The 26,266-nt window shown below is 41.5% G+C and overlaps 1 protein-coding gene across 2 annotated transcripts in view; it reads left to right on the top strand.

The window, feature by feature from the left end:
- Nucleotides 1-26,266, top strand: part of LOC105495190 (phosphoglucomutase 1) — a 67,010-nt gene that overhangs the window by 30,745 nt on the left and 9,999 nt on the right. For both annotated transcript variants that reach the window (XM_011764480.3, XM_011764479.2), the window contains exons 2-8: nt 4,767-4,929; nt 5,284-5,430; nt 6,979-7,104; nt 10,074-10,264; nt 11,804-11,958; nt 14,250-14,365; nt 24,525-24,660. In XM_011764480.3, coding sequence (XP_011762782.1) covers nt 4,767-4,929; nt 5,284-5,430; nt 6,979-7,104; nt 10,074-10,264; nt 11,804-11,958; nt 14,250-14,365; nt 24,525-24,660 — 1,034 coding nt within the window. The remainder of the gene's footprint in view (nt 1-4,766; nt 4,930-5,283; nt 5,431-6,978; nt 7,105-10,073; nt 10,265-11,803; nt 11,959-14,249; nt 14,366-24,524; nt 24,661-26,266) is intronic.

Below are 26,266 nucleotides of genomic sequence, written 5' to 3'. Positions count from 1 at the left end.
CCCACTGAGCTAAATGGAGATCATTTTATTTTTTTCCCTTTACCATACTTTATCTGGTGCATTTATGGGTTATAAGTTTCTCTTCATTTTTATTTATTTATTTATTTATTTATTTATTTATTTATTTATTTATTTGAGACGGAGTCTCGCTCTGTCGCCCAGGCTGGAGTGCAGTGGCCGGATCTCAGCTCACTGCAAGCTCCGCCTCCCGGGTTCACGCCATTCTCCTGTCTCAGCCTCCCCAGTAGCTGGGACTACAGGCGCCCGCCACCTCGCCTGGCTAGTTTTTTGTATTTTTTTTAGTAGAGACGGGGTTTCACCGTGTTAGCCAGGATGGTCTCGATCTCCTGACCTCGTGATCCCCCCGTCTCGGCCTCCCAAAATGCTGGGATTACAGGCGTGAGCCACCGCGCCCGGCCTTCATTTTTATTTATATAGAGCTCTCTGCTTTTGAAGGACATTTTATTGCACAAAATAAGATATTGATGGGCCCCTTTTAGAATATTGATATCTCATTCAGTCCCCAGAGCTCTCAACCGAGAGGTAAGTTTAGAGGTAAGAGCAGGACCCATGTGCATGATTACAGGACAAAGAAAATGGAACTTGGTTTTTAATGAAACCTAAGAAAATACCAAGCCCTGTTTTCAGTTAAAAGGAATATTTAAAGTTTACTCCTTGCTGTGTTTGACTATTCGATGTTTGGGGAACAACGAAGTACCTGTTTTGGCGGGGAGGCATGAGTTTTAAGGAAGGAAGTCGTGGGAAAGGAAGGCAGGCAGGGGAGGCCATTTGAGAATGGACTCTTAGTGCCTGGCTGAGGGAGTTATCTCTACCTTGGGGGCCAGGAAAGGTAAAATATACATAACATCAGATTTACCATTCTAACCATTTTCAGTGTATGGTTCAGTGGCATTAATTACATTCACAATGTTGTACAACCATCACCACTATCCATCTCCAGAACCTTTTTAAAAAAATCATCCCATACAGAAACTCTGTACCTGTTACACAATCATTTCCCATTCCCACTCCCGCCAGCCTCTGGTAACCTCTGTACTACTTTCTGTCTCGATGAATTTGCCTATTCTACTTCCCTCATAGAAGCAGAATCAGACAATCCTTGTCCTTTTGCATCTGGCTTATTTCACTTAGCATAATGTTTTCAAGCCTTGTCCAGGCTGTAGAATGTGTCAGAATTTTATTCCCTTTTTTTTTTTTTTGAGTTAAAAAATATTTATCCTTATGATCTGGCAGTCACATGAGAAAAAAAAAGAAAAAAAATTATCCTATATATGTCCTTCCAGTCACATCCATACCTATAGATTGCAATGTCATCTTAGAGTACAGTGACAAATTCTTTAAAAAGTTTTAATTGTGGTAAAAACACATAATAAAATTTACCATCTTAACCATTTTTAGGTGTATGCTTCAGTAATGTTAACGAAACATTGTTGTTCAACATATCTCTAGAAATTTTTCATCTTGCCAAACTGAAAGTCTATGTTCATTGAACAATTCCCCATCCTTCCCTCTTCTGAGCCGCTGGCAACCACCATTGTACTTTGTGTTTCTATGGTATTGACTTCTTTAAATACCTCATGTAAGTGGAATCATATAGCATTTGTCTTTTGTGACAAATGTGAGCAAGTGTGGGAACAGATCAAAAGTGCCATGGGATGTAGAAAGCACTCTGTAGCTCCATAACAATCATCAGTATTGATTCCACACTATCTGCGGGTTCCTACAGTCTAAAAAGCAACCTAATGACAGCATCCACCCTGGTGATTACCATTTCCTGGGGAAGGCAGGATATAACCAATATATTAGGGGAGCTACAACAAAAATTGTCCAGAGATCAACATATGAGAGCCAAGAGGTAACTGAAGTGAACCAGCTGCTTCTTGGGAGGTGGTTGGTAGTGGAGTGGTTGACAGTTTTCAATTTGTATTTTTTTTTTTTTTTTTTTTTTTTTTTGAGACGGAATCTTGCTCTGTCGCCCAGGCTGGAGTGCAGTGGCCGGATCTCAGCTCACTGCAAGCTCCGCCTCCCGGGTTCACGCCATTCTCCTGCCTCAGCCTCCTGAGTAGCTGGAACTACAGGCGCCCACCACCTCGCCCGGCTAGTTTTTTGTATTTTTTTAGTAGAGACGGGATTTCACCGTGTTATTAGCCAGGATGGTCTCGATCTCCTGACCTCGTGATCCGCCCGTCTCGGCCTCCCAAAGTGCTGGGATTACAGGCTTGAGCCACCGCGCCCGGCTCAATTTGTCTTTTGTGAGAAATGCTGTATGACAAATTTCACTTAGCATAATGTCCTCAAGGTTCATCCATCTTGTGGCATATGGCAGGACCCCCCCCACACACACACTTTTAAGGCTGAATAATATTCCACTTTATGTATACACAACATTTTGTTTATCCGTTCACCTCATGGTAGACGTTAGCGTTCTTTCCACCCTTTGACTTTTGTGAGTAATACTGCTATGAACATTGGTGTTTAAGCATCTGTCTACGTCCTGCTTTCAATTCTTCAGGTGTATACCTAGAAGTAGAATTTCTGGGAAGATTTTGGGGTCAGAAAAGGGACACAGCATTATGGCTTAGAAAGATGAACTAGATGGGTTTGAGTAGGTCAGATGGATCCAGCCAGGGTCGAGCAAGAGAGACTCATGTGGGAGAGAGGCAGGGGAGATTGAGTTAGGAGCTGTTGCAGTGGTCCAGGCATCTTTAAGGGAAGGAGAGTAATAGAGCAGTGTCTCCCCTGTATCCGATTGAGAGCAATATTCCTGAGGGTGATTCCCAAGAAAGAGCCTGATCTGGAAGGGGAGTTCTTCCACCAGATGTACTTCTTCTTGGGCTCAAGAGAGAAGCTATCTTGCTTCTATCTCTCAAATTTTCTTCTTACTCTTACCCCTGGCATAATCCCCTCAGCCTGGAACCATTACAAATCTCACCATAAGGAATGGCAGAATTAAGGGGTGACATGGGTGGTGTAGCTTAATATCATCAGCCTCTCCTTCCACACCAAATATAATCTATATAAAAATTGGTGTGCTTGGTGTGTAAATACAACTCGACAAGCCACCCCTAAACCCCTCCTATGGACATTCTAGAACTGCCTGAATATAGGCTTTTATTCTCACCACAACCACACTGGAAACTGCTGGAAGGTGAAATGTCACTGTGTTGAGTCAGGAGGTTTCAATACTTTCCCCCACCGTGGCCACTAATGTGCTGTGTGGCCTTGTCATGTCATCTATGCCAGTGTCTGCCATAGCACCTTTCCATTAATGCTTGTTGTTATTGCTGCTGGATGGAGGCAAGAATGAATGAATGGGCAGGATCGTGATAACTCTGGACCTCAGCTTCCTCATGTTTGCAGTGGTACTTGGGAGGAGCAAATGTGGGAATGGATCAAAAGTGCCGTGGGATGTAGAAAGCACTCTGTAGCTCCATAACAATCATCAGTATTGATTCCACACTATCTACAGGTTCCTATAGTCTAAAAAGCAACCTACTGACAGCATCCACCCTGGTGGTTACCATTTCCTGGGGAAGGCAGGATATAACCAATATATTAGGGGAGCTATACCAAAAATTGTTCAGAGATCAACATATGAGAGCCAAGAGGTAACAAAGTGAACCAGCTGCTTCCTGGGAGGTGGTTGGGAGGTGGCTGGTTGGAAGTGAACCAGCTGCTTCCTGGGAGGTGGTTGTTGACAGTTTTCAATGAGCTATGGAAGGGTGGCAGAGCCAACAGTCCCAGAGAAACTCTCCCCAGGAAATCCAGGTATCTCATGGACATTCTCAACATTAGAAACACATCTTCCACCATCAAGTTGTTTCTTCAATCATATTTATCTTGGGTGAAGCAAAAAGAAATAACAAACGGAAAATGTAAAAAAATCCCTGTTTTTTAAGAGGAACTGACAACACCTCAACCTTCTTTTCCAACTTTAGTCATGTTGAAACAGATATAAATTACTGTCATTTTAGCAAAAAAGATTTAGGAGCGGTACTTCACCATCAGTAAGAGCTATGGGAAGGTAAGTTAAGAACGCAACAGAAGTCCCACCTGTCGCCCTTTCATGTAGGTCTTTCTGACTGGTTTACTCAGGAATAACTCCAGCATTCTTGTCTTAGGCCCAGGAGGTAACCCAGGTACACTGTAACAGGAGTATGTGTGTCTTGCTTTGAGGAAACCCACTATATGAAAAAGCCAAGCTTGACTGGAAAGATAAATTGATGAGTCATTTTTCAATAATCTTGCCATAAAATTTGCCTTTTTTACTTCAAAAAGATTTTTACTTTAAAAAAGCCTTGTCTTTGGGCAGAATCCCTTTAACTAGCTAAACCTTTTCTTTTCTCCCGTTGTGGCTTGAAAGTATGATTGAATTGGATAAAAATTTGGGTTTTCTCATATTCTTTCAATGTATCCACATTGTGAACCTGATCTGGAAAGGCTCTTTTTAATATGCTGTGTTTTCATGCCAGAGCCTTCTAGTGCACACAGACCACACACTCTTCTAAAACTACAAAGTCCCAAAAACCATCTGAAGGAATTTGTTCAACATTGCTGATTCTGCTTCAGTAATATGGTGGAGACATCCAAGCTGTAGATTTTTATTAAATAAAATCTTTTCTTGTCTAACAGATTATTATTATTATTATTATTTTGTCCATCTGCCTGTTATCTTGGTGTTGTTTCTGAGCAGTGACTCTGGATGTATTGATGTTAAAGAGTGTGTTCTGGATTTCTTCTCCTAGATTGGTCGCTTGGTTATTGGACAGAATGGAATCCTCTCCACCCCTGCTGTATCCTGCATCATTAGAAAAATCAAAGCCATTGGTGGGATCATTCTGACAGCCAGCCACAACCCAGGGGGCCCCAATGGAGATTTTGGAATCAAATTCAATATTTCTAATGGAGGTGAGTTTGCTGTCATTTTGAGGACAGGTAAGTTTATCTTCAGTAGGATAAACCAATAGCTGGAGCCTGGGGAGACCAGGGTTTTGGTTCTGATCCTTTGTAGGGGGCAGGGGGGTGCTCTTTGCTTCATTTCAGTGACAGTGAAATGCTTCTCATTTGACTGTACCTGAATATGAAGAGCCATGTACAACTCATCCCTAACATGATATTTTCTTTTAGAAAAATCCTGCCACCTTGCTGGCTGAATGATGAAATGGTAGATGTGCTAGTGAAGAGGAACTGATGAGCTTTGGATTCTTTGTATTTCCACGTGAGCTGCATGAAGTGACCCACTGTTTGCCGTTTGATTTCCAGGTCCTGCTCCAGAAGCAATAACTGATAAAATTTTCCAAATCAGCAAGACAATTGAAGAATATGCAATTTGCCCTGACCTGAAAGTAGACCTTGGTGTTCTCGGAAAGCAGCAGTTTGACTTGGAAAATAAGTTCAAACCCTTCACAGGCATGTTTACTTTCCTCCTCTTTCTGCCCACTCCTATTTCCACGTTGAGCGATTTTTCTTTCAACGTTTTAGTACAGGGTCTTCAGCTTTGGAAAGACTTCCTTGAGTGGTCTGTGAGCTTTGCAAGTGTTAGTTAATTAACGAGTCTGGAATTAGGTTTGGGAGTCCAGAGACCTGGGCTCCCTGGGCCCTGCCAGGGATCAGCTGCATGACATCGGGTAAGTCATTTCCAACACTCTAGGCATTAGTTTTCATGCCTTGACTAGAAGACCTGTAAGATTACATTCATAGTTAACTTTTCATTGACTTCTTGCTACATACCAGGGTCTTTACACACATTAATCCATTTTATTCTCACAGTAGATCTGTCAGGGCAGCACTGTCAGCATTCATTATTACAGATGAGGAAACAAAGGCTGAGAGAGGTTAAGTAACAGGCTCAAGGTCATGGTCAATGAATGGCAAAACCAGGACTTCAACTCAGGTTTGAATGATTCGCAAGCCTACATTTTCCATTTTAGTTGTCCTCATTCAGTAAAATCAATCAGACCATTTTGGGGGGACCAAATTGCAACTCTCTACATAGGCAGCTGTGGCTAACATTTTGTTGTTGAATGCCAGGTATTATAATAATTGACAGAATAAACATTTATAAAAGTATTCAGATTAATAAAATGAGGATGAGACGATTGGCAATGGACTTGCATTTTGACTTTGCCCTAACGTGTATTCTTTCTTCTGAATTGCAACTTTATGGAATGCATTTTATTAGTCAGTTAGTTCCTGGCCAAAGGATGGATTGCATTTTTTGTTTCAACCTACTCATGGAAAGCTGACAATTGCATACTAACAAAGATAAAGTGCCACTTTGATGCATCTCGAAGACATTCTTGAGGTTCAGAAGATACCACTAGAGAGTTTCTTAAAATCTTCATATTTTGAAAATGTTCAGAACCCCTGAATATCCAACAGTTTTGAAAATGTTCAGAAGCCCTGAATATTCAACAAGAACAACAATACTAAGTTCTTATATTTGCTTTATTCCTTAAGCAGTACATGTGAAAAGTGATTCATTAAAAAATTTCTTTTTCCACTTAGTACCATTAAGTCTTGATGACAATGGACTTGGAAAAAGAAAAGGAACTAAAAGTAGGCATTATATTTTCTGCTCTCTGTAACACCAAAACACACCTCTCAAAATGATGAATGGGGAAGCACTGTGGTGGCCTAGCAGAATTTATACAACCTCTGTTGAAAATCCCCTGTGTGCCTCATCCAAGCTGTGTGGGCAAGTTTCTTAACGCTTCACACATTGAGTTTCCTCATCTATCAAATAGGACTAATAACATTTACCTCTCAGGAAAATTGTTAGTGTTGGATAACTATTGGTAGTATTGGATAGTATTTAACAGTCATATTATTTGAGCTGTTCAATAATTGTCCCTTTAAAATAGCAATAGCAGGTTTACAGCCATATAATCACATCAGAATATAATCTTTCTAAATGTGGTTAGTCCTTCCATCTTTTAATGTTGCTTGTTCTCACAGTGGAGATTGTGGATTCGGTGGAAGCATATGCTACAATGCTGAGAAACATCTTTGATTTCAGTGCACTGAAAGAACTACTTTCTGGGCCAAACCGACTGAAGATCCGTATTGATGCTATGCATGGAGGTATACAGTCATTTCTTTTCAATTCCCATCTCTCAAGGATAGGAAGTCGCTCTCTTCTGTGTGTATCATGATGCTTTCACAAGCCTTTTCTCAAGTCTCTCTGATGGTTTTTAAATAGAGTTATTTTGCAACCAGAGCAATATCCACACAGATCAAAATCTAATTGTATGTAGCAAAAATAGTAGAGACACTCCTCGTGGTAAGCTCATGTGAAGGTCAGCATTTCCACATTAAGCATCAGGTTCTGAGTAACATGCAACTGCTGTTGTGGACTCTCCCTCCCCCTCAGAAGATACCTTACATTCTTGCTGCACGCCCCCATGTATTTCTGAGAGGACGGTCATTTGGGAGATGTGGTAAACATACTCCTGAGCCCCACATCCCCACTCACCTGCCCCCACATGCTCCTTTTCTTAGAAGAGGGCAAGAGCAAGCTGAGGATTAAATTCAGGAACATCAGGATGTGTACAGCTCTGTCTTCTTCCTCTGGGGGTTGTGTGGTCAGGTCCATAGAGAGGGCAGCTATCACTGTGAACCAGAACCACGAGGTTTTCTCAGACATGTAGGTATATGAGAATCCCTGAAACCTATACACATACATCTGCCTGCTTGGAGAAGCCTTTCTGCCTGAGATTGAACCCTTTTAGTGATGCAATTCAGGGATTCCTGTGACACTGCAAACCACAGTTAGAAAGTCTTCTCCTGGTGAGCTAAAATCTTCCATCCTTGGAACTTCTCCCCTTGGGTCCTAGTTGGCCTCTGGACTCCCATAGAATGGATCTACTTCTTTACTCAGACAAAAGCGATTCTGTCATTTTAAACCATTCAACAGATGTGTATTGCAGACCTGCAACATGCATGCCTGGGGAATAGGCAGGAACTGGGCAGATCACTTTCTTCAAAGAATGTGCAATGTTTGGGGAGATGAGGTGGGTAAAAAACTAACCCCTGGGTTGGGTACGGTGGCTCATGCCTGTAATCCCAACACTTTGAGAGGCCGAGGCAGGCGGATCACGGGGTTGGGAGTTCGAGACCAGCCTAACCAACATGGTGAAACCCCTCTATAAAAATGCAAAAATTAGCCGGGTGTGGTGGCACATGCCTGTAATCCCAGCTACTCAGGAGGCTGAGGCAGAAGACTAGCTTGAAGCTGGGAGGCGGAAGTTGCAGTGAGCTGAGATCACGCCACCACCCCCCAGCCTGGGCGACAGAGCGAGACTCCGTCTCAAAACAACAACAACAAAACAAAAACTCTAAAAAACTAACTCCTGCCAGGCCAACAAAATGAGAGTTGGAATTTCAGATATTCTCTTTGGAGTTGGAAGAAGGCATAATTTGACTAGGGGTATAAAGAAAGGTTTCCTGGAAGAAGTGGCAGCCAACTCAGTTCTTACGAAAGAAAGATCTAGAGTGATGAAAAATCAAGCAATGGTCATTCTCATGTGGTCGGTGGCTGTGACGAAGGCATGAAGGCTTAAAAATGGATGTCACATTAGGGAAATGAGGAGAGGCCTGAGCTGGCCAGAGAATGGGCATGTGAGGAGGGCATTGGGTAAGAGGAGCTTGTCAGGAGATAAGACTACTTTTCACCAGGTCTTTTGGCTGTTCTTCTAACACTTTTGTTTCTGTATCGCTCACAGCCCTGGCTGCCTTGACCTCATTCTATGGTGTGTCAGTAACCTGCTTAACAGGTGACCCCTCATAGTACACACTTATTCCACAGTATTCTGACCTCTGGGGCATGTACTATATTGGGATTAGTATCATCCTTGATGAAAATGCTCTCTTAGCATTTCAGAGATGTGTGTTCTTGGTGGTTATGTAAAATGTCACTGTAAACATATGTACCTGGCTTCTCCTGTTGTTTGTTGGTGGTGGTGGGTTTTTCGTTTTTTTTTTTTTGAGACAGAGTCTTGCCCTGTTGCCCAGGCTGGAGTGCAGTGATGCAATCTCGGCTTACTATAACCTCCTTCTCCCAAGTTCAAGCAATTCTCCTGTCTCAGACTCCTGAGTAGCTGGATTATAGGTGCCTGCCACCACACCTGGCTAATCTGTGTGTGTGTGTGTGTGTGTGTGTGTATATATATATATATATTTTTTTTTTTTAGTAGAGACAGGGTCTCACCATCTTGGCCAGGCTGGTCTCAAACTCCTGACCTCATGTGATCTGCCTGCCTCAGGCTCCCAAAGTACTGAGATTACAGGTGTGAGCCACCGTACCCAGCCTGTTTGTGGTTTTTTAATCAGTTTGTCAGCTAGCTTGTCATAGTAGAAAGATAACAGCTCTGAATCCCAATTCCCACTTTTTCTAGCCATGTAAGTTTGGGCAAATGTCTTTACCTCAGAACACCAGCATTCCAATGTATCTGTAAACTGCAGGTGATAATCATAATGTAAACTTTGTAACATAACTGCCAGGGACTATTCTCAGTGCTTCATAACTCTTAACTCATGTAATCCTTACATCAGTCCTGTTAGGTAGTTAGCATTATGACCCTCATTTTGCAAATGGAAGAGACTGAGGCACAGAGAGTTTAAATAACTTTCCCAAAATTATACAGCCCATGATCAGCAGAGCTGGGATTTGAACCCAGACACTCTGATTTCAGAGTCCAGGCTCTTAAGCTCCAAGCTCTACCACCTTCTGAGCTTTTCTGAAGGACTGAATGAGAAAGCACAGGTGTACAGTAGGGCCTTCATAATGGTTGGTTTCCTTTCTTTTCCCCACTCTGCCCTTCATGAACTGGCCCCACCTTTTCCAACATAATCTCTCCTTGTTCCATTTTCGAGAACATTCTTCTCCAGTCAGGTGTATCTCTCCACTAGTCCCTGAACACATTTCACATGTTCTTTTTGTTTCTCATGCCATTCTTCTCCCCAGAATGCATCCACCTCAGCCCTGAATCCTCACATCCTTTCAGGACTTTTATTTTCTGATTCTACATACTTTTATTCCACATTGTATATAGTTGTGGGACCGTATGTAAAGAAGATCCTCTGTGAAGAACTCGGTGCCCCTGCAAACTCAGCAGTTAACTGCGTTCCTCTGGAGGACTTTGGAGGCCACCACCCTGACCCCAACCTCACCTATGCAGCTGACCTGGTGGAGACCATGAAGTCAGGAGAGCATGATTTTGGGGCTGCCTTTGATGGAGATGGGGTGGGTATAAGTGCATTTAAGTGAACTCTGGTGCAGGCCAGGCCTGATCCTGCAGATGGGGAAAAAGGTGGGCTGCTTCTGCCAGACCCTGGGAGTGACTGTTAAGGATCCCTCATTCTGACCTGAGGTCAGAGCTAAATTATTAGAAGACCCTCTTGAACAGGAATAGGAGTCATTGAAATGAAACCCACACGTTTAATTTCAGACATCCATACTTGCTAACAGTGGCACGATGATTAGGTTCTGGTTATGATAGAATGACTGGTATTTCATGAACTGGGTGAGTTCTAGATGCCTGTCTTAAGGTAGGTTTCTGCTCGCAACTAGCAGCTGGCTACTTACTTAATCTCTGGACAAGGTTTTGGTCTTTTTTTTTTTTTTTTTTTTTTTTTTTTTGAGACGGAGTCTCGCTTTGTCGCCCAGGCTGGAGTGCAGTGGCCGGATCTCAGCTCACTGCAAGCTCCGCCTCCTGGGTTTACGCCATTCTCCTGCCTCAGCCTCCCCAGTAGCTGGGACTACAGGCGCCCACCACCTCGCCCGGCTAGTTTTTTGTATTTTTAGTAGAGACGGGGTTTCACCATATTAGCCAGGATGGTCTCGATCTCCTGACCTCGTGATCCGCCCATCTCGGCCTCCCAAAGTGCTGGGATTACAGGCTTGAGCCACCACGCCCGGCCAGGTTTTGGTCTTATAATACACCCATTCATTCATTCACACAAGCTGAATATTGAAGCTGCAATTTCATGGCCTATATGAAGATGATATTGAGAGAATTAACATTTTAATCATTCTCTACAATTAAAATGTTTAGAAATAAGCTATTTGATTTACAAGGGTGACTATGTACCGGACAAGGAAGAGATGTGTCTTAGGTTTATATCCCTATATCTCACTGATGGTAGACACTGTACACATTTACTTAGTTGAAAATATATTTTTGTTGTTACTAGTGTTCTTTACCATTAGCTAGAATCCACTGTTTCCTGAAAAATAATTTTTCCCTTATCAAAATGTTGGGAAATTAAAGGGGTTCCAGCAGACATTATTTTGTAGTACATCTTTGTGATGCAGTGCATGCTGGGAGTGTTTTTTGGCCACCCTCCCAGTTACTGTGGTACACAGACTGTGGTACACAGTTTACCCAGTAGACCTACCAAACTATGTAAACAGCCAATATTTCTTCTCTCATTGTGTTTTCTCCTCCCCTGGGAAAAAGATGATTGGTTCCAGAGTCTGGAAAAAGTCTAGGAGGTTAAAGTGAACTGGCCTCTGGAGGGAGAACAGAGGACTCAGCTCAAAAGGAGGTTGTGCTTGGACTTTAATTGAAAACAGTTTTAACTCTTTGGCATGGAGGTGCCTTTGGCCCAACGGTACTGTATAAACCCATTGAAAATAAAACCCAGTGTTAAAAATGCAGTATGGAAAAGAGATCAATTTCAAATTTTATGGTTTTAAATTTTATAAAACCCCCATGAAAGATAGTTTGATTTCCTCTAGTTTGATTAAAAGGTCTTTCTTTGATCCTCTCTTCTCCCCAAGGATCGAAACATGATTCTGGGCAAGCATGGGTTCTTTGTGAACCCTTCAGACTCTGTGGCTGTCATTGCTGCCAACATCTTCAGCATTCCGTATTTCCAGCAGACCGGGGTCCGTGGCTTTGCACGGAGCATGCCCACGAGTGGTGCCCTGGACCGGTAGGTCTCTCCATTCCCTTGACCTTCCTGTCTCGGGTCGTCCCAGTCTTCACTGCACCCTTCACTGTGCCTGGAACACGTGTCCTTCCCTTTCAGCATCGGCATCTGATGCATAGAGTGTGCTGACCGATTCCTGTGTGAGGGGATGGGTGGCTTTTTCTGGATTCGATGCCCCTCTCCGCACTCCCTTGGCACCCTGGGCCTCCTCCTCCTGGCACTTACCACACTGTGTTCTAGTAGCCTGTTTTCTCTTTGGCCTGCCCTGCTAGACTGTATACTTCTGCAGAGAAAGGACTGCCTTGTTCACCATCCTGGACTCTGCCTGACCATAGTGTGCCTGGCACATGGTAGGACAAACACACACACGCATATACTTTTTTAAAGTGAATGAATAGTTGAGTGTTAATGAATAACAATGGAAATACTCAAAACATCATTTTGGAGGATCACTTTCCTTTTGCAGTGTGTACAGAGTGTGGGTGAAAGAGCAGTTTGAAGTATTTTTAGAGTTTCAACAGAACTGGATCGCTCATGCCCACACAAACACAGTGAATGTTTATATATCAGTTCATTGTACAAAAGCTTTGAGGTGGCTTGTTAGATCATACTTAAAAAATTGAAAAATAAAAGTCATAACAGATGAGGACCAGGGAAAATATTAGTTAGAATATGTCAGGTGTGCAGGAAATGTTTGATGAATAAAAGGTAAAGAATGAATGAATGAGTAAAAGGTCAAGGCCAGAGAGGAAAGTAGGCTGTGATATATATCTAGGCTCTTATAGTAATAGCTAATATTTATTGAACATTACCTTGTTGTAGACACTAAATATTTTGCATGTTTTAATTCATTAATTCTTAGATGAACCCCATGAGATAAATCCTATATTTAACACCATTTTTCTGGTGGAAACACCAAAGGACAAAGAAGTAACTTACCTGAGGTCACCCAGCTGGTAAATGGCTGACTTGGGATTTGAACCCAGAGCCTTTGCTCCCACCCACTGGGCCATGCAGTTTTTTTCTGTAGAGGAGAGATGGTTATAGAATTGGTGCTGACTTTGCTTCGGCTAACAAGAAAATAGCCACTGATATCCATATAGTGGTTTGTAGTTTGTACAGTGTTTTTTACATTCACCATCTCAATTGATCCTCACAGCAGACCTCATTTTAAGGAAGAGGAAATGGAAAGTCAGGGAAGCTAATAGTCTTGTCCAAGACCTCACCACCAAATTAGAACTAGCATTTGAGCCCAGCGTGTCTACCACCAGGTCCTGCATTTGAAATTATGAGCTGGTTTGAGGTCACACTGTCATACATTAGGCCTGTCAGGTCCTGGAATACCTTCTGTGTCATCCAAAAACAGTGTAATTCCAATTTTTGGAAAAATTGATAATCCACATATAGAATCATAACTGAAGTACCTCATTACCCAGATAAAAGTTTTTTGTACTTTCATAGTTTTCAAAATCATAGATTTGATTTTTTCCTCAAATATCAGAACACAAAGCTGACATTGCTTTCCTGGAAATAAGGCAAACGTTCTGGGAAGCAAAACTCACTCAAACAGTGAATGGAACTTATCAGGTAACTTTTCATGTTCAAAGGGAAAGGAATTTTTTTTTCTAAGTCACTCAAAGGTTTTAAGTAGTCTAAAGATACCTAGAGAGAAATAAAACACATGTTAGAAGGGAAGGGGAACCACTAATCAGTGTGGGTGAAGCCAGTACATAGGGGAGACCCCATTGGGCGTTTCCCCTGGGGCGACTTCTTAGGAGACAAAAGCAGCACTCACCGGGCAGCTGAATACTGGGCGGTCGGTCATCCTGGCTTTGTGACCTTGGTCTGATCACATAACATTCTGGGCCCTGTTTCCTTCTCTGTAAAATGCTAACTGCCCAGACCCAGTATGTCATGATTCTGTGATTATGGGTATATCAAAACACCATTATTCTCTTCTTCATAGATTGTATAGATGCAGTCTGTATCCAAAATGTGGGTTTAAACAGCCTAAACAGCAACCCTGAACATTTTACTATGGATGCTTCTTCTAAAATATTAAACTCCGTGATCTGAATTAATTCTTTCTTCTTCCACCTTCTCTGAATCCACATATAATAGCCCATTGTGCACAAGGTTTCTCTTATGATTTTCCACCAATCTTAGATTTATGTGTGACTCTGTGCAATGCTAAATGGGACCCTTGATTACAATAACTGTTGCCCTTTTCCGTCCCTCACATGGCTACGCTGACAGTCCTGCTGTGATGTAACTTTGATTTCATGCCTTTGAAGGGTGGCTAATGCTACAAAGATCGCTTTGTATGAGACCCCAACTGGCTGGAAGTTTTTTGGGAATTTGATGGATGCGAGCAAACTGTCCCTTTGTGGGGAGGAGAGCTTCGGGACTGGTAAGTCACGCTCCTGTGCTAGCATTTTCCTCCCTGTAACCACTATTTCCAGTAAAAGCTTAGACTGCTAAGGTAGCACTGAAATAGCAACAGTAGTTGATGTGTCCTAAATCAAGGTACAAATTATTTATAACAACCCTGGTGAAGTGTACACATTTGAAAAGGGGTGAGCACATTCAGCCAAAAAGGCTGATTTTACTTTCAGAGGATCACATGGACTCAGACAGGAAGCTGGGGGGCCTCCTCGGCAGCGTGGTCATTGAGTCTGTAGGGATTAAACAGAGTGATAAACAGATTTTTCTTCCTTCAGTGGTCAAAGAAACCTTCATAGATGTTTTCATTTCTGAGAAGAAATATGGTGGAGCAAGCCAGTTTTTTGTTTTTATTTAAGAAGAGGTTTCAGCACAGCATTAAATCTTTCTCTTTTATAGGCCCAAGTTTTCTATAGCAGAATAATCAAGGCTAAGTGAAGGAAGACCATGAGGGTGGAACTAAGTTGCTAGGTGATCAAGAAATTAAAAATACATCCTTGTGCCTGAGGGTGTATGTGTAATTGTATTAATATTCAAGTGAAAGAAGAGTACATAGTATTCTCGGGGGATGACCCAAGACCCATAGATCCCACTCTGTGCGCTCTCCTTCCTCCTTTCTGCTTGTCCAAATATTGACCCGAACTCCCACCTCTTTCATGACCTTCTCTGCTACCTCATGCTGCCTGCATCAGTCTCTCTTTTCTAAACATCTGTTCGGGTGTGTGGCCCTGTCCCATGTATCAGTCTCCGGCCAGGTTATAAGGCAGTTAAGTGACTACATCTCTTCTCCTTTTATTCCCTCTACCCGATATTTTTAAGTAAATGCACTGACCTTGATCCTATGGTGCTCTATTGTCACGCTTTAGTGAAGAAAAGAAGATCAAAACCAAGCATTCTCTCAGCTTTGCAACTGAGTTGCAGTTCATGCCAGGTTAAACAGAACAGAGTACTGATTTCCTTTCCTTTCCTATAAGTCTGGAGGTAGAGCGGGTAGAATGAGCTGCTAAATTGGAGGTACATATTTACAGAGTTCTAAGCAACTTGGTATTTTTGAGAGTGGTAATATTCCTTGGCAATGAACTGCCTTGACAGAATTGGAAGGTATGAAGTAGGCTGGATGAGTCTTGGGGTTGAACAACTTCCACAACAAAGGCTAGACAGTTTCCCAAAGTTGTAGGTGCTTAAATCAGAGATTACAAGGCCACTGCTTAGTCCTTTTCTACTTCATATAATGTGCACGGTGCCATGCTATTCTGAGGGATACTACATGAATGCCCAATGAGCCTATGAGGTGGTCTTCTCCCATGAAACTCCCCACAGTGTCATCTAGTTCAGGCCTGGCATCAGTCATTCTTTATGAATGAAGATGTCTTTGAAGGCAGCAACTGTGTCAAAACCTTTGGTTTCCTGTTCCCATGTACTTGTATCAGTGTGGAGCCTAGTGAAAAGATAAAAGTCTAGAGTCAGGTTTCCCAGAGCATGTGGGTATGTGGAAGAATATTAGTTCCATGAGAGGGTTCTAGGGGTCAAGAAAAAGTGGGAAAATTGGACGACACTTCTCTATCTTGGATATTCACGATGATATTAGCATTTGAAGATTCCAGAACATTCTGCTATAAAGAATCCTGTTAGTACAGTTTTGCCTAAACATAGTTTACCACTGTATGTAATAATTATGATGATATTATACAATATCATCACCGCAATATGATAATTATTATTACCATCATTTCGTAGTATGTACAGTAACTTTTTTTTCCACAGACTCATGTGGGAAGCCTTGGGCAAGAGGGATCAGAGCCCCAGAGATAAGTAGGAATCCCTGGTGCTGACCGGCAGGGAATAGGCCTAAAGACAGGATGGCACAAGCTGCTCCTCTTACATGACAGGTCTTCAAATACAAGAAGCAGCTCTCAGTTCGTTCCTTCCTCAGGCTGTCCATCTTTGTTTCCTCCAGTCATTCCTCGTTTCACATTGTTTATAGACTCAGCGCCAGCCTCTAGGTGCTTCTGAGTTTACCAGTGCCACTCTTGGAAGGTGATGCCCAGAACTGAGCCCAAATCTTCCAGGGTTGGCCTGGCAAGTGAAGAGTAGGGTGGGACGATTATTTCTAGTGATTGGGGCACTGTATTTTTCTTGACATAACTTTCCTTTAGGTTAGTTTTTAGGAAGTTGCATAATACTGTTTAGCCCGTATAAGGTTGTGGGTAATTAAATCCTTAAAGTTTTTACCTAGAACTATTTGCCAAGGGAAGTCTCTCATGTTATGTTTGTGGAATTGATTTCTTTGAACCAAAGTATTAGACTTTAGACTATTGTTAAAGTTTATTCTCATTTATTAACACATTCAACAAATGCCTAGTACCAATCATGGTTTTAGCTTCTCCTTGGTATATTTCATATCCAAAGAGAGAATGCACTTCATTATCATGAGGATAATCACAAGCTCTTTCTCTCTCTCTCTCTCTTCAAAAAAAGAAAATTGTTGTGTAATATTTCTGAGATAAACATTTAAACAGCCAGGCTGCATAGCCATGGATCTCCACTGTTGTGACCGAGTGCAGCTGGGCTTACTTAACTGAACTCCTGATCTTCTTATTTATAGAGGAGTTAATTTTTAGCTACTGTGTCCCTTGCTAGTGAATGTTTCCAACAGTTCTTTCATAGTTTCTCAGGGTAGACATTAGTGACTCTATGAACTTTGAAACATTTGAAATCTATAGCTTAATTGAGCACAGAGTGCTTTATTTCTGTATTTTTCCAGGCAATAGCAGAGGAAATTTCTCAAAAATGCTTCCTTGACCTTTCAGGGTGGGCCAAATCCCCTGATTATTGACTCTTGTGGCACCATGTACCTCTTCTTTGTTGTATTTGTTGCAGCTGTGATTTTACAATTACTTACGATTATTTGATTAGTGTCTGTTGGCTCCACTAGACTGTATGTGCCATGAGGACAGAGATCTTATGTGTCTTATCCTGCATTGTATCCCTTGAGCCTCCCGTAGAGCCCAACATAGAACAGGTGCTCAATAAACTCTTGTTGAATGAGTTCATGAACACTATTCACTTGGCACTTTCTATTTAGACAAACAGATTCCTGCTGTTGGAAAAGAAAGAACTTTAAAAGGTATCTGATGTAAATTCCTGTATGATGCTGGAATCATAGTGACTGGTCAGTGCTTTCCAGCTTAACCACCCACCTCAGTGGAGAATCCACACCTCACCTCTTGGCGTAGTCTGGGACTCTTGAAATGACTCAACACCACTTCTACCCCACGGTCCAGGGTTGGGAATTCCACGTCTTTGTGGGAGAAATGCACTTTTGCAAAAGAAAAGAAGTTTGCTTGCAAAGAGGTGCAAAGGAGTCTAACTTCAGGACTGGCCCACCGAGTAAAACAAACCACTAGTGTCTGAAGAACAATCTTGCAATATTACTAACATTACCAAGTATACATTAGTCTGTTTGTGCTGGAGGAGCAGCAGCTTTCTCATCTGCATATGGTAACCACAGAAGCTAGGATACTTCTTCAGAGATCAGCATTACAAACACCAGGGATAAATAGGGACAACTAGACAGGATGAGCCTGTTGTTGTTAGTTGATCTCATGGTACAAAGCTGTTTTTCCTTCCTAACCGTGGATGATTATGTACATGTTTATACACAATGGCAGAGGGCAGACTGTCAGTTCCATCCTATCTTAGAATTGTTGGGACATTGAAAGTGAAGTCACTGAATAGTATAGAATACGATGCATTTGAACCCTTCCTCAGGAAAATAGGGGGCTTGGGAAAGATCGATGGGAAACCAGGTTGATGATGAACTTGGTATCACTGGAGATATGTAAGTTATGATCCGGTCAGGTCTAGAGGTTAGCAATATTCCCTGCCCTATCTTTAAAGGTTCTAGTGCTAATGCATCATACAGGAGTGATAACTTGAAGAAATGTGGCATTAACGCTTTGCAAATTTCTTTTAATTTTAGTTTCTTATGAAAAGTCCTTCATGTTTGTACATTTTGCATTGATTCATTCCTCAAATATTTATTGAACTTTGACTTTATCCTGGATACTGAGTTAGACTCTGGGTCACATGGTGAACAAGGCCTTCTCATAGAGGGCTCCGTGAATGACAAGTGTGCAAAGCAACAGAAGGTGAAGTACAGGGGTACTTCAGTAGCTTTATTCTCAGGGTGCCTAACTTGGTTCTGTGGTGTAGGAGATCAGATTTTCTTTCTGGTTTTTCTGCCCATTCTAACTTGCATAGCTACTGAGTACATTTCCCTGCAGGCAAAGCCCACAGGGGAAGATTGTAGCACCCCATGTCTGGGCATAGCCTAGACAGAATACCCCAGTAGAACTAGGCTTATACACTAAATATAACTGACTCAATTAAACTGTTATCTGCCTGTCTCCCTCACCTGTATGTCTGTGCTCATCTGTGAGGGCAGGAGACACACCTTATGCATCTTGGTATCTTCTTATGTGCTTGGTACATGCTGGCACTGATTCACATTTGTTGAGTGTAAAGTGAAGTTTGTGTTAGGACACAGTTTCTGCTTATCAGACACTTACTACCTTTTTCCAAAGGCACCTTATGGAAAGGAAACCAAGTTCCAGGGGGAGTAATGAGGCAGATCAGGCCTCATTGCTAAGTGGAAGGCCTGACATTTCCTGGGGACAGCCTCCTGGGAGCTGGAGTGGTATGGAAAAGGCTCTCTTTCCAAGTGAAGTCGTTTGTGCAGTGGAAGGCCAAGAGGACAGGACTGTAGACACAGCAGGTCAGCTGAACCTCCCAGTCAGTCAACTGGGTCCCGGCCATTCTTTGGGCAGACTGTCTTAACAACTGACTTTGGGCCAACCCCTGTTGGGGAAGTACAACTCATAGTCTAGGGTGGGGCGTGATCACAGGGAATGGTATAAGCACAGAGGGCATGGGGAGTGCATCCGGGATAAGACTGAAGTTGAAAGTAATTGCAGAACATGTTAGCCAGGCTAGTAGGTGTATCTGGGATGGACTTTCTAGGCAGTGAGAACTGTATGTTCAAGGGGCTGGAGGAGAGAGAGAAACTGACAGAAAAAGAAAGAGACAGACAGACACTGGTACTTTCAGAGAACTCCATGCAGCTGTTTTTCAGCTGTCATGCCCCCATCCTCAGGCCTGTCACCTGGCAGGGGCTGGGCAGCTCCTGAGATGCCCATAGTGGTAACCGTAACCCAATCCCTAAACTGTTAGCTCTTGGCTCCCTCAGGAATGGTTGACATTTTTCTTGGCTGAGACCCAGAATGTGCCCTGACTGAGTCGAATTTGTGCTTATCACAAGGTGCTGATTAGGCCGAAGTAAAGTGACAGGTGTTTGAAGATGCTGAAAGGGTAGAATTCCTGTCCCTGAGCAGAGCAAGGGTGAAGAGATCCAGTGCAAAACCCACCACTGTCTTTTGTGCCAGCTGGGACTAGCAGTCCTTGCCTACAGTGTTTTCCCTTTCTCACAGTTAAATGAGCTCGGCTTCGTTTTCTTTCTAAAAATTAAAACATAATGAAACAAGTAATTTATGTTCATTATGAAAAAATAAGGAAGGAGGGAAAAAAACACTGTAATCCCAGTGCCCGGAGGAAAGAGCATATTAGGTTATATTCTTCCATTTTCTTCTCCAATATGTATAATCAAAGAGCATTATTTTTAAAAGCATAATAAAGTCAGTGGAAAATGTAATAATTTTCCATAAAAGCCTTTTATTTTTCCCTTTATTCAAAACAGTATCTAGTAGTTATATCACACCTCACAGTTTATAAAATATTTCTACTTGCTTTTTCATAGTAATTTCTCACAGTTACTAGAGAGAAGTTAGCATTATTTCTGTTTTGCAGTTGAAGAAACTGAGGCTTAGAAAATGTAAGTGATTAGTCCAAATTCAAGTAGCTTACAAGTAACAGAGCCTCAAATTCACGTTTTCTGATTCTTAAGTATCAAGCTTTATCTACTGAGCCACGACTGCAAAAAGAATAGCTTTAGAAACACGTATATGCACCATTGGTATTTTCCACTGGAAACTTGGCGTCATTCATCAGAACCCTGAAGAAAAGAAAATGAAATTTGCTCCACCTTCCTGAGTATTAATAGAATTACCTGGAGTTTTTGATACATCCAAGGTGATTAGTGATAAACCAGAATATCCAAAGAGGCTGAGGATTATACAATTGGAATCGGATATTTGTTTATGTTACCCAGGGCAGGTATTTTGTTTATAATATTAGGTGTATGATTTAGTTATCTCCAAGTAACTTGGCCAGAGTTGGGTAAGACTTTTATATTTTATTTTCATTTCCACACAAAAGAAAATATCAAATTCCTTACTTAGGTCAGGAAAAGCACAAAGGAACACTGCCTTCTATACTTTCAGTCTAGCCAAAAGAGAAAAAAGAAAAAAATTGAGGAAAAAAATAATAAAAGAAGGAAGAAAAAAACCCAGTGGAACACAGACAAATAATTCCAAGCTGGTATACTGCTGTCATGAATTCCCAGTATATTGGGGAAGCTGCCAGAATCTTGCTTCTCAGGATGAACTGTTGCCAAAACGTATCATTTGCAAAAGCCGTAAGAGCCAGAGAGCTTTTTGCTCCTTAAAATAGCAGTAAAGGCAAATAAAAGTCTAAAGATAGTAAAATTAGGTAAACATTTTTAAAATATGTTCTATAAAGCACTAAAAATATTGCCTACTCTCTCTAGTTTTGCCGGCATCCAGGTTTTGAGGACAGTTAACTTCTAAAAGTAGTATCCCATTGAAGAGAAAAGTCTTTTGAAAGAAAAAGTCATATTTTTTAAGAACCAAAAATAGAAGGAGAAAGTGTTGGAATAAATTGATTGGTTGATTCATTCACACAGTCTTTCATAATTAGTTATTTACCGTATTCCTTGTGCTATGCTAGTCACCAGACTTAATTACAAGGATAAATAAGAGGTGCCCCTAAGAAGCACACAGTTAGTGGGGAGAAAGGCCCACAAACAGATGGTTGAGACTCAAGGAGGCTGATGTCACCCCAGATGTTCCGTGCAGGTTGCTATAGGAGAAGAAAGAGAAGGGAGCTCATGACTGCCTAGGGAAGTTGGGAGCTAGTCTTAAAAAAGAGCGGACATTTGAGCTGGGTCTGAAAAGATGAAGAGAGGAAGGAAAAACATTTACCACGTGCCTCCTGCATACCCAGCATGGTGCTAGATACTCTGACAATTCCAAGAAGAATAAGACCCAGCGGGAAGTGCAGGAGGGCAGGCACATAAAGAATTCAACATAAAATAATGTTAAAACATGATTATAGAGCAGTTGTATACAGTTCTATTTAGAAATCAGAAAACAAGGCTCCATGTAGACTGCTTTCTTTCAGAGTAAGGAGTTTAAAGGCAAAAAAATGAGAGTTGTGTTCCATATCAGGCTCTTGGAAAAGGGTGTCCATGCATATAAGCACAACCAGATAAGCCCATTTTAAAATTTTGTTAAAGATTTTAGCAAGGACCTTAGCAGGAGACAAATGTATCAGAGTTTGTTTAACCAAACCTTAATGGTTAAAGAACAGTGTCTTAGAGTTGGAATTGCTGGATCCATGAGTAGGTCCATTTTAAGGCTTTGATACTTTTTTGCCAAATTGCTGTCCAGAAGGATTGTGCCAGTGTCCACTGCCACCAGCTGTATGGTGGAATCCTGTTTCCCGTTTATCCTCCTGGCACTGGCTGTTCGGATTTTTACACTTGTGGATTTTTATACCTTTTGTCAAGCAAGTAGCAGTTTCTCATTGTGGTTTTAACTTTAATTTTTCTTCTTAAAAGTAACACCAGCTTTTTGTTATGCTAATTGGTTGGGGGGGTGTGTGTGTGTATGATTGCTGTTTGGCAAATCGCCTATTTATATCCTTGACCTGTTTTTCTATTGAAATTATTTTTTCTTATTCATACATAAGAATTTTTTCTATATTGAATGTATTAAACATCTGTCTTAAAATATATCGAATGTGGCCAGGCACAGTGGCTCACACCTGTAATCCTAGCACTTTGGGAGGCCGAGGCAGATGGATCACCTGAGGTCAGGAGTTCAAGACCAGCCTGGCCAACATGGCGAAACCCTGTCTCTACTAAAAATACAAAACTTAGCCGAGTGTGGTGGTGGGCACCTATAATCCCAGCTATTCGGGAGACTGAGGCAGGAGAATCGCTTGAGCCCAGGGGGTGGAGGTTGCAGTGAGCCGAGATCATGCCACTTCACTCCAGCCTGGGCGAAGGAGCGAAACTCCATCTCAAAAGATGAAAGTATATATATATAGTATTGAACATCTACCTTAAGTGCTATCCACTTTTAAACAACCATATCTCTTTAATTTTTTAAAGTTTGTCAATGGGCTTTTAATTTTGTCCATAGTAGTTTTACAGTATAGAAATGCTGATTTTTAAGTGGATAAATACATCAATGTTTTCTTTTATGAATACTGAATTTACATTATTTATCACCCCTAAGATTTACATATAAATATATAAAAATACATGTATATTAATATAATATATACTAGTATTTAAAAGCTTTCAAGTTTCACATTCAAATTTTTAGTTCAACTGGAATTATTTTTGTTATGGTGTTTTATAGGGAAGAAAACAATTTTTTTTTTTTTTTTTTTTTTGAGACGGAGTCTCGCTCTGTCGCCCAGGCTGGAGTGCAGCGCCGCGATCTCGGTTCACTGCAAGCTCCGCCTCCCGGGTTCACGGCATTCTCCTGCCTCAGCCTCCCGAGTAGCTGGGACTACAGGCGCCCGCCACCGCACCCGGCTAATTTTGTTTTGTATTTTTTAGTAGAGACGGGGTTTCACAGTTTTAGCCAGGATGGCCTCAATCTCCTGACCTCGTGATCCGCCTGCCTCGCCCTCCCAAAGTCCTGGGATTACAGGCGTGAGCGACTGCGCCCGGCCAAGAAAACAATTTTTTAAAGCTATTTATCCAGTTATCCAAACGCCATTTAAAAAGTAATCCACTGTTTTCCCACAGCCTCCAAGTGAGACCTTTGTCATATACTCAAGCCTCATATGTGCTTGGATCTCTTTCCAGATGTGCTCTTTTGTTCTGTTAAGCTACCAGACTATTTAAATTATTGAAATTTTATAATAGTCATGTTCTTTTGCTGTTTGTTCATTTAAGATCTACTGTGTTTTTCCTTCATATTAATACTTTATAACTGATATATCAAATTCTACCTAATTATCTCACTGACATTTTTATTGACATTTGCCTTAAATTTCTAAATCACTTTGGGAAGCATCAATTTCTTTTCAGTATCATGTTGCCTACTTAATATGTGACTCCTCCTGTGTACCCAAGTCCTCAGTCAGGCTGTGTGATTCCGTTAGTGGGGTCTGCACACCTACTGTTGAGTCCTGTATTAGTCTGTTCTCACACTGCTCTAAAGAACTACCTGAGACTGGGTAATTTATGAAGAAAAGAGGTTTAATTGACTCACAGTTCTGCAGGCTGTACAGGAACCATGGCTGGGAGGCCTCAGGAAATGTATAATCATGGCAGAACAGTGAAGAGGCAGCTGGCACCTTCTTCACATGGCTGCAGGAGAGAAAGAGTGAAGGGGGAAGTGCTATACACTTTTTTTTTTTTTTTTGAGACGGAGTCTCGCTCTGTCGCCCAGGCTTGAGTGCAGTGGGGCGATCTCGGCTCACTGCAAGCTCCGCCTCCCGGGTTCACGCCATTCTCCTGCCTCAGCCTCCCGAGTAGCTGGGACTACAGGCGCCCACAACCGCGCCCGGCTAATTTTTTGTATTTTTAGTAGAGACGGGGTTTCACCGTGGTCTCGATCTCCTGACCTTGTGATCCGCCCGCCTCGGCCTCCCAAAGTGCTGGGATTACAGGCGTGAGCCACCGCGCCCGGCCGCTATACACTTTTAAACAATCAGATCTCATGAGAATTCACTTACTATCATGAGAACAGCAAGAGGGAGCTTTGTCCCCCATGATCCAATCACTTCCCACCAAGTCCCTCCCTCAACATGAGATATGGGTGGGGATGCAGAGCCAAACCATATCAATTACCTTCTCAGGTACTGGGAGAAAGCACGTTTCTCACAGCAGCTTGCTCTCCCCTTGCCAGGTTCTGACCACATCCGTGAGAAAGATGGACTGTGGGCTGTCCTTGCCTGGCTCTCCATCCTAGCCACCCGCAAGCAGAGTGTAGAGGACATTCTCAAAGATCATTGGCAAAAGTATGGCCGGAATTTCTTCACCAGGTGAGCCACAGCCCAGCTAGGGTACAAGGTAAAGTGGGGAAGTGGGCAGAGAGAATTCTCATGCATCCACAGCCTCTCCTGTCTTAAGTGATAGTAAAACCTAATTCATCCAGCCTCTCCCAATTGGAGACTTTAAAAATAATTTGGTCAGGGATGAAATGAAGTCAATTTTTATGTCAGCCATAAAGAGTGAGGCTTTAAAAATGTAGCTAACATAATCAAAAGAATAAATGCTTTATAAGCATTTTAAATGTGCCCATTGGGTGGACATGATCATAACATTGGATTTGGATTCAGAGAAATGGATTAGAATTTTATTTCTTCCCCTTACTAGACTGGGGAGCCATTTAGCTTTTCTCTGTACTCAGTTTTGTCATCTGTAGAAATGGGAATAACAGTCCAGCTGTTGAAAGAATTAAATGAATAATGAGTCTGAAAATGTTTTGTAAACTCTGGGGTACTGGAAGCCTAGAAACTTTTTTTCATAAATTATAGAAACAGTTATGCTTAGTCCACATCAACTTTTCTGCCTTGTGAAATAGGTCCCCAGGGGCTATATGCTTGTCAATATTTCTTTCATTTATTCAACAGATATTGACTGTATACCCGATTTCCATCGGGTACATGGAATTCAGCAGTGAACAAAATACTTAGAATACTTAGTAATTATTCTTTATCATGCATACTTCTATTTTTAAAAAGCATTCAAAAATTTGTTGACAGTAGTACTTTTCACTAATTCCAATTTGCCTTTCCCCCAGTTAGTGTAAAACTCTAAGAATTTTTCTGAACCTCAGTATTCCAATTATAGAAAGAAAATATGATAAAAAGGATATTAGATGAATTGTTTATGTATAAGAAATGAATAGGTATAATTTCTCTGGACCTCAGTTGCCTGTTCTACAAAATGGGTGAGTTAGACTAGACAATTTAAAAAATATATCCCAGATTTTATAGTCCATGATCTCTGGATAGCCAAGAAAGAATTCAACTAAGTAAATTAAGCTCCTTAATCAGAATTCTTTTATTAACTTTGGACGAGTCCATTGATCTCTTTCTGTCTCACGTTATTCTTTTGTGGAAGGAATAAGTAATAACTATCTGACACCACACAGTAGCCCTGGGAACCAAGGCAAAAAAACCTCTAAATAACAGACGGAAAAACCTGGTCATTCAGAACAGCAGTTATGAACTCTCTAGAATCTAAAGTATCATAAAAACAGGGCCATGTCTGTTTTTGTGCCCTAAGCACACAACTTATAGTAGAGACTGCATAAATATGTTTTGAATAGATAAATGAATGAGTTAACAGGTGAACAATAGCCAGAGTAGAATAAGGTTAGGAGGGGTTGTTCAGAGAAAGGGTCACACCCTTGAATTAGTCACAAACCTCCATATAAAAATGATTTTAACATATTTTTATTAATTATCAAATTAACTGCTAACCAAGGATTACAAATCAAGTCTTTAGTACCTGCATTTATGATTAGTTAAAACTCCATTATACTTTCCACTTACTGAACAAAAGTGCTAGGCACTTTTGCATGCATTGTCTCACTTTAGCCTCAAAACAGTTATTGATAAGGTAGCTGAGATTCTGAGAGAT

The sequence above is a fragment of the Macaca nemestrina genome, chromosome 1 (assembly GCF_043159975.1).
Source record: "Macaca nemestrina isolate mMacNem1 chromosome 1, mMacNem.hap1, whole genome shotgun sequence".
NCBI classification, from domain to species: domain Eukaryota; kingdom Metazoa; phylum Chordata; class Mammalia; order Primates; family Cercopithecidae; genus Macaca; species Macaca nemestrina.
The sequence above is the reverse complement of the archived record's forward strand: the minus strand, read 5'-3'. Positions and strand labels throughout refer to the sequence as shown.